Below are 11,690 nucleotides of genomic sequence, written 5' to 3'. Positions count from 1 at the left end.
CTTAACAAGTATATGAGTCTCTGAGTCTCCACACCTCTTCCTCTGCTATAAACACATATCAGCACATTAGAGCTGTCCCAAAATGTCCCTCTAGGGCAACCACACTTAATTTGTAATTCTTAATTTACTTCCTCTGCTACTAAGGAGATGTTGCTAAAAGTACGATAGTGGATGGGATTGAGCTTTTTTTTTGTTGCTGCCCGTCGTCCCACTAAGTCCCTCAGGGCTATCAGCTGCTGCAGCACTTCCTAGAGCTTCAGCACCTTCACATCACACATTAGTAAAATGGACCATAGAGCTCGTCTGTAATTAACGAGTTGATTATTCAAATGAAACGATGTAGATGGTCCCCTCAAGCATACTGATACCAAAACACGCATTCGCTCTGAAAAGAAGAATAGTCTGCTCCCAAACGCACAGACTTTCACAAGGTTAATTGTAATGGAGTAATTCCATATCAGGGAACTATCAGCAGCTCTCTCTCGAGACACACGCCATCCCGGAGATCTCCTGAGGCTTTGCTTAGCTTATTATTGTTTTTTTTTCATCCTTCCTAAATGGAAAACATTATCAATATTGTACCTCACAAGTTGCACTGTTGATGAGGGAGGATGAATAATTCAATTGCTCAAAGAAGCTTACGAAAACAGCCTGCGTGAAAAGAAAAATAAATGAAAAGCATGTGACATACAAGAGCAGAGAGTTGGAGTATAAAAGCAAAGCTTGGAGTCACATAGAAACCTATGGTTATGTGAGCAGCAGGGGGCCGTGTGCTCCCACCGTGCCCAGGCTTTCACCCTGCTATTAAAGCTTTGTCAGAAATCACAGCCGGTGCATAGAAGTAGCTAGACGTAATCGAAGCTTCAGAGCACAACCTGCAACCTGCAAGATTAGCTACTCATCAGAGGCCAATTCAATAAACGGAAATCATTAGCTAATAATGCTGGTTGTCTAAAAGCAGCAGGGAATGAGATAGCTTTTCTAAAAAAAAAGAAAAAGACGTATCCCGCCTTTAATGAAGGATATGTCACGTTATGCAGAAAAACAGGCGTCTTCCAATGAGGCAAAAAAATGACATGTTTAATACAGCGAAAAGAAACAAACCTTTCATGTTATCACGTGTAACTTCACTGAGACATTTGAAGCAGTTCATCTATGTCATGATCACACAAATGTATGTACAGGGACACAGAGGAGATACAAATCCAGCTGTGTCAACAGTGCCCCCTACTGGCAGTCAGTACAAAGGATTATACAGAAATATCAAGCTGAGGGCCTTTGTGTGTGGAGGAAATGTCATTCATGCGACCTTGTGGCTGTAAATGGACAAATTTTCACGAAATAAAATGCTGCTTTGTCAGTTCGTTTAGTGACAATTTTATATGAAAGGGAAAAAAAAGCAGAATTATAGTTTCAAGGAAAAAATGAAAAAACAATTAGAGACTGATGTTTTGTTAAGCTTACAAATCATAAAGCATACAAATATAGTAAAAAATAAAGACTTTCCAAACATTTTGAAAATTATTATTATTATTTGTTTGCACACTCAATGGCCACTTTAATAGAAACACACGTACACATATTCCTTCATGCATTCATGCAATTAGCCAGTTATGTGGCATCAGTGCAAAGCATAAAATCATGCAGATACAGTTAACATTAAATATCAGAATAGGAAAACAATGTGTTTAAAGATTTCAAAAATTTGGGATTTTCATGCACAATAGTTTGGAAAGTTTGCAGAGAATGGTGCAAAAACCATCAAAAAAAAAAAATAAAAATCCAGGGAGCAGCAGTTCTGATTTACTCTTATTGTCAAATAAGAATGAATAGACTGGTTCATGCTGAAAGTAAATCTAAATAGACACTCTGTACAGCCGTGGTGAGCAGAAAAGCATCTCATAATCCAAAGCTTGAGGAAACAACAGAATTCTGCATCGGGTTCCACTCCCATCAGCCAAGAACTGGAATCTGAGGATACAATGAGCACTGAAACCGGACAGTTGAAGATCTTAAAGTGGCCAGTGAGTTGGAAATGAGTGGCAATATTCACCATGGGAAGTGTGGACCATGTCATAACTTCAAACACACACAGTTTTAGGGAGTTGAGGAGATCGTAGACTGAGTTATATGACGGACTCTAAAGCTTTACAGGCACAATCGGTTCCTGTGGAAATGAAAGACGTTAATCTTTAAAGGAATTTTTCAAGGGAAAAAAAATATATACAATTTTCCTCTTGCCCCAAATGTATTCCACCAAGAAAATGGTTTCTTTAGTCTTGCACTGAAAAGGAAACTTATCTCACTCTAAATCTTTTCATTTAACACATGACAAAATTGAACTCAAAACGAAAGACTTCTGTGACTTTCTGTTAACTGTTAACTGCATTAACCTTGTAGATTCAGTGAAAAAGTGAAGAAGTGAACATTAAACATTAAACATTAAACGACTTGGCTGTTGGATTCTATTTGGTGTAAATGAAACATGACATCAAAGCAAAAAAGTTCAGAATATAGTCAGATTTATCTAGCATTTCCTAATATATATCTAGAGAAAAAAAAATCTGTATATTAAACCTATTTCCAGAGATCTTTTTTTTTTTTACTATTAAAACAAATGTCTAGCTTAACGTTTACATTATATCTGCCGTTTTGCTTGGAGTCGTTTTCTTTGAGCAGATCGCTTTAGCTAATTGTAAACATTTATTTCTAGTATTTCAATAATGCAAATCAATAGAGTCACACAGCAAGCAGAACTCAGTAAGTAATAAGGAATTTATGTGACTCCAGTAAAGAAACATAAATATTGATTTTTTTCTTTTTCCCTAACACCAGACTGAACTGTGGGAAAGTAACTATATTTTCTTACCTTCTCAAAGATAATCATCAAACACTTCCTTGTCTAGATTCTCCTGAGTCTCTTCTGTGATGACTGAGCAGAGAGAGATGATGTCTGAGAGGACAGTGTGTGCAATGCTGAGGTATATTATCACTGGAGCAGGTGCACAGCGTGCATTATTAATGCTAGGTAAAATTCACGAGCGCTGCATTTGCTACAAACGCTGGGTGTTAGCATGTGTGTGTGTGTGAAAAGGAACATCTTAGATTTTTGATCTGAAGGGGACAATTTGCTGGTCCTCATGAGGTAAGATTTAATTTAAACATGTGTGTGGTTTACCTGCACATTCTGGTTTGGTGTTTCGTCTAGTAGAAAGAGGCAAGCTGAAAGAGCGGCTAATGCGTGGAACGTTGCTGTCAAAGCTGACACTTTTTGTTCGTTTTCGACACTCCACAGCCAAACGAGAACAGCAGTCTTTATGACAGCTAACACCACACACTAATAGGGTAGATGAGACAAACACAGAGCTCTTCTTCATTTGCGATCAACGGATTTCAATACTCAGGTTTATTTTCATTAACAACAACAGTCATACCTTTGCATTTATATCTTTGCTTGTAAAATCCCCACATCTAAAGAAACAACATGTTAGTTCATGCATGAATTATAAAGAAATACATGTATGCAGTATAATAATAATGTATATGTATACAGTTTAATAATAAGATGGTAAACTGGCATCAGTGTGCACACTGAGGTTAATGGTGGCTGTTGAAGAGGAAGTGAGAGAGCAGGAAGTGGTAAATATCCACACCCTACTGCACCTCATGACTTCTAGAGCCTTGAACAACAACACCATACTCCTTAAAATAGGAAATGGGAATCCATTATATCTCAGAAGAAGAACTGAATCAAGATTATTTTACACCCTGCTTGGAGTCCAGTGTTTGCTTTTTGTTTAATTTTGCACAGTAATGTAGCTGGAAAATAATAATAAGTCTCCAAACTTCTTTTCGGCGATTACGTGCACAAATAATTATATACAATACTTTAGTACTTTAGTTGACGCTACAGAATTAAGCTATGCATCATATGTATCTCATTTTTAAATGATCTATCTTGTAAAAAAAAAAAAAGTTTAATATTTTAGCACATTTATCTTTAAAGTGTAGCTACATTTCTGTAACAATAGCAGCGTGATATGTAACTGAATTAAGAAAAAAAAAAAAACTGATTATGCTAATCCAAAATGGCTGCTTGCTAATGTTACAGCATGCAGCTACACGGTGAGGTTTTGAATAGCATTGATGCATGACATTTTATCACACTGCAGGGATTTTAGTATGGCTGGATGACAAAAACATAAAACATAACCTTGATCAAAATTAGCACAAGCATCTATTAGACTTATGTTATTGGTTTTTGTCTGTAAAATTCAAGTCCCATTTTTTCCTTTTCACAGCTTTTTTGGGGGAAATGAAGTCAATGTTATACAGATGCATTTATGCTGTACAGACAGCCGCTCAGTAACTCATCTAAGATGACAGACGTCAGCTACTTGTTAGCAACATCAGCTTCATAGCCCCTGAGAAAAACTTGGCCGACTTTCCTAATCAACTGATCTGAGGTGTTTTTTTATTATTCATTTATTCTCATTCTCAACTCTCTTATCTTACTTAAATGATCATATTCAAGATGTGTGTGCATACTCACAATGCCTGAGCAGTGCTGACAGACTGTAGGCTTGAAGCAGTTCATGGCAGTGAATGTGTGCACAAAACCCATCTTACAGTTCAGCATAGAGTTGGCCTTGGCGAAAAACTCAATCATCTCCTCTCGGCTAATTCTGCCACCGCTTTAGGTGAAAGACAGAAAATTGAGGCTATCCAGTATAGTACATGTATCAGAATGTAGAGATAAATCCCCCCAAAAAAGAAAATCCCAACTCACTGGTTGTGTTCAAGGTCATCAAACTTGCTGAGATACGGAAAGTTGCTCCTGATGCTTTCAAACTCCTCTTGAGTGATGTAGCCATCACCGTCCGTATCAAAGGTTTTAAATACAGACTAAAAAATAAAGCTGTAGTTCAGTAAGTTCTGGTTTATTTTAAAAGAATTCACAAATGAAACAAAATATACTCATGAGTGAATAACCTGCCTCCACCATCTTCTCTATGTGTTTGTTGATGATCACTGGATCAGCCTTAGGTTTGACTGAAGACGCCCACTGTTCTATTAAAGGAGATTGTGGCTTTGCGTTGGATGCCTAACAAGCCAAAATAAATGGAGAAGTCAGTATGGCAAAATATAGCATGGCACTGATAGATTTGTACAAATGACTCCTGTCCGAGAACTAAAAAGAATAATTACAGGGTAGTAGTCCAATTTCCCAGCTGCAAGCCCAAGTAAGTGGGTTATGCAATCAAAATCAGTACATTAATCTGTCAAAACCATGTCGTAAATGGTAGTAATTTGAGGCAAGTTTCTGTCATAAGGTTCTGATAGGTGCTTTATGGAAAAGTGATACCAGTGAAAGGGACACACCGATAATTTCAGACTGCGTGGTTCTCTCTGCAGTGAAAGCTGATAGATTTCTTCCTCTGTGTGGTACTGGTCCAGAGACACCTAACTCATTGAAAGAGAAAAGTTTTACACAAACAAACAATACACAAACTTTAAATTTAATAAACAAATCTATTAAGTTAATGCTGCAAAATGTTAGCCATTATAAAAGGAAGCTGTTATTTTTTTTTTTTTACTTTTTAGCCTTTTATCCTCAGAGAGATGCAATTTTTATTATTATTTTTATCTCTCGTCCAGTCTTCATAATATATATTGGTTCTGTACATCATACTATATCATTCTGTACTTCAAAATATATCTTGGTTCATCACAGACAGTCTGTCTATACTAAGACTTTGCCTTTGTTTGCAGAAATGTATTAGATTTTATTTCAATTATTTACTTTTAAAAAAAGAACTTGGAGCATTATTAATCTAGGCAAATTTAAAGTCAAACCATAAATTTGGCAACTCTCTTGTCCAATGTTCATTCCTGCCTCAGTCAGGCCTCTGTTTCAACTTCCTAAGTTGATGATCCTCATATGTAGGACCCCGCTTGCCCACACTCACAATAAGCAGGTTGAGGAGATCTGGGTTAGCATCAAGGTCAGGTGGTGTAGCCTGGATCAGTGCCAGTTCCTGCAAGATGGTGTAGAGTTGCTGTGTCTTGGTAAGGTTGACTCGGGTTTTCTCTGGGTCAGCCCAGTCAGGAAGGGCCACATGAACAGCGATCAAGTCTTTCAGATGGACACCCAGGATGGGAAAACGAAAGCCGGTGCACTCTGAAAAGCGCTGTCGATAGCGACTGTAGTTTGCACTGGATGTGATCAACTCCCCAAGCCCCTCAAATACCTGATAAAATATGATGAAGACTGTCAGAAATTGGCAGCGCTAAATAGTCAGGGTGACAAAAAAAATGAGAAAATTTTGAGATATAGTGAAATACTGATTGGACACGCAATGGATAATGCTATACTTGTTGGCTGAAGAAAGGTCCATTTCTAATTGGAAGACACTAACTGTGTAAGACATTCCAACTGTGACTCCAAAATGGTTATGGTTATTCATACATTTGCCATCACTTTCATATCGAAAATACAGATACATTGGTAAAATCTATGCTTTAGTGGTTTCCATCTGGATTTGGAAATAAGTTTTATAAGTGCTGTAAATAGGTTTTTACCTTTCGAGCATCACTACTAATCAGAGCCTGAGTGTCTTTTAGTCTGGACATTGAACTGTTACTCAGACCCCCTACCACTGCCATTAGAGTGTTAAAGTTCTGCAGCTCCAGCAACCTCTGAAAATAAGTAAACATGGAAACACACAACATTAACAACTCTGCATTTTTAAAAGTTGCCTTGCTAACTCATGAATCGTGGTCTTACCTGGGCCACTTTAATGAAGTCACCAATGACAGTGGCTCTCTGCTGGGCTGTAGGTTTACTGAGCACCATCATTTGGATCCACTGTGACACTCTGTTGAAAAGAGTGATGAAGCGCTCCAGGATGGGGTTATCTACAGTGCAGCCCTGCATCACAAAGCTGTGGTAGTCCTGGAACTGGAGAAATGTAGACATTTAGTTTCTTTAGTGCCTTTAACAATATATATTTTCAAAAAGAAGTTCTAAAGAAATCCAGATGTAGATCCCTAATGAGCAGTGGAATAGTGGTAAGGAAAAATTTATTGCTTGAATAAAACATCGAGAGGAACCAGAGGCATAGGAACCTGTCCTCTACTGGGTGACAGAAACTGTGTGCTTAATTTATTCTTCTTCTACAACTCAAGTCTAGAAAGTATTTCACTCTGGGCAGTTAATTTTGGCCAACTGTCATTGTATAACTAGCTTGCTAGCAAGCATGTGGTTATCTAGCTAGCAAGTTAACTAGCTGACATTAGCTGATATTCATTGTCATGGATTCCAAACCACATGAGTCGATTGGATTAGCAGTGGATTCTTATGGAAATTAACCACAGTACTGTAGGTTCCACTATGGTGGTCATTTATATCTATATTTCTGACACAGCAGAGGAAGTATTTTTGTGATTATTATTTTTAGTGTGTGTAATTTTATCCTATTTCATCTTTACTTTACTTTCTCTCAGGGTGTTGAAGGGATTTATTGCAAGGGTCAAACCTTCACAGTAATTGTCACACTTAGACAGGACAGGTTTGAGCCTCACCAGGATCTTGCAGAAGGATTTGTACTCCATGTAGGTCAGGTGCTCGGCCAGGGTCGAGGAGTCCAAATGGTCAAACAGCAGAGAGGTTTTACTCTTCTTCTGTATACTCGAGGCCACCTGCCGCTTCCACTCATATGATGGGCTGAAGCGAGTAATAAATCATGTGCATTAGCAAACTCATATGCTCAGGCTTGTGGTTATCACAGAGCATTAACCATTAAATTAATTACTAAAAACAATCAAACAAAAAAACTGACATATGGTGCGGCGTGAATTGGTTCGTTGGATCATTTATAGCATGGTTCTCAGTCATGAGGCATAATCAGGGTGTCTATCTTTTTTAATTTTGTTACAGCAGAATTGAAATCACATGCTACCATGATCAAAGATGCCTTTCTATAGTTCTATAGTTGTTTGTTGCTTCATCTAAAAGGGGTTTAATTCTAACATTAATTGAAAAACAATTAGAGCAATAAATAACGTCAACTTCAATAAATTTGATAGTGGAAAGTCAATGATGGAAAAGCTCCTATAAATAACTTCTCTCAAAGACAATTTAGCACATCTAATCCACTTAAAAAAAGAAAATAGTTCATTTAATACCCCTGTGCTGTGTGAGTGTAGCTTTAAATGTTCTTCTGGCTATACTAAAGTGCCCCTAGATGTGAATGTGTGCATATATTTTTATATATTGAAATTACTGTCTGACTCACACACTGTCTATATCTATGAGTAGACTTCGCCTCACATCACCGTTCTGCACAAGCAACTCTTTCAGACAGCGGATCTGCTCTGCCAGCTCTGGGTTCAGGTCAAACTCAGCTGGGAACTCGCTCATCCAGTACCTGAGAGGAGGCAAGACAGCGAGATGGGAAGAACGAGGTTGAGAGAGTGTGGGGCTTAGCAAGGCATGAAATAGGTCTCCATGCTACATGAAAACAATGAGTGCTTTGGGCGGTCTCGCCACAGACATTTTCTGTGAGCCGCAATGCTTTAAAGGTGCATCAAACTGAACGAGCTTTATTTACAGGTCAGCAAACAAATTTGATTCCGGATTTGATTCTCAAACTTACTTGACAAGATGACAAATCTGAGAGCGGCAACCGGCAGAGCAATTCTGAGACCTGTTATTATGTTACGGTAAATCTCCATTTTGTCAGTGTAATTCAATACAAGAAAGGTGTGAAAAATGAACATGTGACAGTGCAAAGCATTTCTCACACTGACAGCACCAGCACATGACAAACTGCGCTCAGTGCAAAAAACTTGACATCCAAGAGAGGTAAATTATGCCTTCCAGTCAGTTATGATGTTAGGAGAATGAAGTATGGGGTGCAGAATGCACAGAAGTACAGCTGCACAGGATACATGTTAATCGTCATCACATTATTGGTCGTTGTTTCAGTGATAGTGGAGAGAACTGTAAATTACATATAAATATATTACCTCAATTTTAACTATATTTTTATATTTATACCTACTTTTTACTGTGAGTGTTTTGATAATCACTGGGATGATTAAAACAATAACAACAGCAACAACAATGACAAAAAACTGAAAAGTGGGCATTTTAAAATTCGTAGCTAATTACAGCTTTGTTGAATTCTTGACTCTGATTGGACAGTGGATGTTGATTTATTTTCTATAAAGCTGTAGTACTGTCTGCAAGGTTTATACAAATATACTAGATCTAATACATTATCATTTCTATAATAATCCTTCACAGGAACTTGTATGGCAGACGCGCCATATAATCTCAGCTTAATTACAAACAACTTAATATAAACGTTGTAATTTAACAAAGAAAAGGTTTAAATGGTTGATATGCTAAAGCTTTTTTTAAATGATTATTTTCAAAGACATCTCCAGAGACAAAGCTGTAACTACAATGACAAGCTGTGTATTTATGGTAAAAGTTACTCTGCTTTGCATGAAACCACATTTTTTTGCAGCTGTGATTAAAGTCACAGAGGAAAACCCCTGGCTTACCCAGTAACAAAAACAAATGAAGTAGAATATTAACATCTAACCAGTCAGAACAAGGAGGTTTTCCTATTGATATGTCACTCATTTCAAAAATCTCCTGCTCTTTACTAACATTTTGCCATCAGTCATGATATTCATCGTGATTTGGAGGCGTGGTTTTGAATAGAACATTCAATGTAAATACTGTACTGTTTAAAATATCAAAATAGTCAATATCTTTGCCATATATCTTTTTTCCTGTTTAAATGAGCATCATTTGTTGTTTGATATAAAATGAACAAATAGTTCATGATATAAATATACTGTTATCACAATGTTTGGCCGTCTAATCGCAGTGTGCTATTTTTGTCCATAGAAAGAAAGGATACTTGAGAAGGAGTTTCTTGGCAAAGTCAGAGGAGGAAATGTACCAGGGATGCATCATGAGGAACATCCGCACCAAAGAGGCATCATTTAGCACTCCTTCATCATCTGAGAGAGAAAGAGAATGAGCTTTGTGTGAGACTTATGCATGATTAAACTGACTGCCGTCATATCTGTTCCTGAATTAATGAGAAAGACAAAACAGAAGATGAACTGTTTAGGTCAAGAGTACTTTATTCACACTGACACAGAAAGCAAGGGAATCCCTCTAATCAGCACAGAGAAATGTCCAGCCTGCATATGAGCTGCTTGATCAGTGAGCTTACACAAGAGCGAGTGAGACTACTGACCGAAAGCTTTGATGCAGGCTTCCACCAGTTCTTCCACGCTTGCTGACTGATCCGATAAAATGCTCTCCATCTTCTGTTGCTCCTCTCTCTCTCTCTCTCTCTCTCTCTCTCTTTCTCCCTCTGCTCCTGTTTTCCGCCTCTCGATTTTCCACGCCTCTCTTTGATCCGTCTTTGTCACTCTGCAAATACTGTATGGCAGAAGTTTGTGAAGCAGTGCAAACATTCGAAAATAAAAAGGGAGCTCAGAACAATTTATATGGATATGAGAACCATGATTAATTCTCATGCAACTATAAAAGCTCAAAACTCCTACAGCCCCGAGTAAGTGGCCATGGCTGAGGTACAAACAACAGTACATCATATATATTTATATATTAGAAGAATAAAATTAGAAGAAAAAGGATATAAAAATAAAAACATTACTAAAAGCTTGTGAATACTAATACATTAAATCATACTGACTTTAAAGGTTTGTAGCAAAAAGATGGTACAGCTATCCTGTTTAATTTAATTCTCATGTAACTATAAAAACTCCTACACCCCAGAGTAAGTAGCCATGGCTGAGGTACAAACAACAGTGCATCATATATATATATATATATATATATATATATATATATATATATATATATATATATATAATTTATATATATATAAATTATATATATATATAAGAAATATATATTTGTTTCTTATATATATATATATTTATATATATATAAATTTTGAAGAAAAGGAATATAAAAATGAAAACATTATTAAAAGCTCGGAAATACTAATATATTAAATCATACTCACTTTAAAGGTTTGTAGCAAAAAGGTGGTACAGCTGTCCTGTTTAAAACAAAAAAAAAAGGAAAGAAATAAAAGAGACACAATGTTCCTGAAAGTGAGAGAAACTGAAGACAACAAAATACAGGGGTTCACAGTGATCACATCTTGTGTGTTACACTCAGTTTCCGGCCTGTTGTGAAACCTACAGCCTTTGCATTTCCTGTTGTTAACTGAACGATTCTTTTCACACGTCTTCAACACGACGCCCTCAAAGCACCAGACACATTTCCTCATTGACTCACAAAACACAACCTGTAGCACAAATGGTTTTCCTTCAAACTATTATTAGAAATCCTTCAATTTTTCTTTTATTACAATTCTCACTAGCATCTTGCTAGGTTACTTGTGTACAGGAATAGAAAACACATTATTAACTGTTTTTAGTTACAATACATGTATTATATTGTGGTATTTATGCTCTACTGAGCTCGGACCACGTGATCCCCTGCGGCGACCCCGATTGGGGAGCAGCCAAAAGAAGAAAAAGAAAAAAAATACTTTACTGAACTCTCATTAAAAAAATAAAACTTTACTATTTGTTCCTTACATTTTTATTTAGACCTCTAAAGTAGT

The 11,690-nt window shown here is 37.0% G+C and overlaps 1 protein-coding gene across 5 annotated transcripts; it reads right to left on the bottom strand.

Annotated features, from left to right (window-relative positions):
* Positions 1–1,059: 1,059 nt before the first annotated feature.
* On the bottom strand, positions 1,060–11,239 carry rasgrp2 (RAS guanyl releasing protein 2 (calcium and DAG-regulated)). Of its 5 annotated transcripts, XR_009649755.1 has the most exons (18): positions 10,746–10,868; positions 10,284–10,471; positions 9,939–10,041; positions 8,658–8,708; positions 8,298–8,429; positions 7,585–7,726; positions 6,788–6,961; positions 6,583–6,699; positions 5,970–6,251; positions 5,383–5,463; positions 4,997–5,104; positions 4,790–4,905; positions 4,553–4,694; positions 3,435–3,471; positions 3,179–3,337; positions 2,870–2,953; positions 2,054–2,167; positions 1,060–1,971 (listed from the first exon to the last, which is right to left on the bottom strand). XR_009649755.1 is itself a non-coding variant. In XM_060890582.1 (17 exons), the coding sequence occupies exons 2-16, from the start codon at positions 10,351–10,353 to the stop codon at positions 2,874–2,876; spliced, it is 1,794 nt and encodes a 597-aa protein (XP_060746565.1). In that variant the 5' UTR covers positions 10,354–10,471; positions 11,082–11,239; the 3' UTR covers positions 1,060–2,167; positions 2,870–2,873. The 5 variants fall into 5 exon arrangements, 3 of the variants coding, with proteins under 3 accessions (XP_060746565.1, XP_060746563.1, XP_060746564.1); XM_060890582.1 differs by lacking the exon at positions 10,746–10,868 and adding an exon at positions 11,082–11,239 and having other exon boundaries at positions 1,060–2,167; XM_060890580.1 differs by having other exon boundaries at positions 1,060–2,167.
* Positions 11,240–11,690: the final 451 nt, after the last annotated feature.

The sequence above is a fragment of the Tachysurus vachellii genome, chromosome 17 (genome assembly GCF_030014155.1).
Source record: "Tachysurus vachellii isolate PV-2020 chromosome 17, HZAU_Pvac_v1, whole genome shotgun sequence".
In the NCBI taxonomy this organism is placed as follows: Eukaryota; Metazoa; Chordata; class Actinopteri; order Siluriformes; family Bagridae; genus Tachysurus; species Tachysurus vachellii.
Note: the sequence above shows the minus strand (reverse complement) of the source record. Positions and strands in the feature narration are given on the sequence as shown.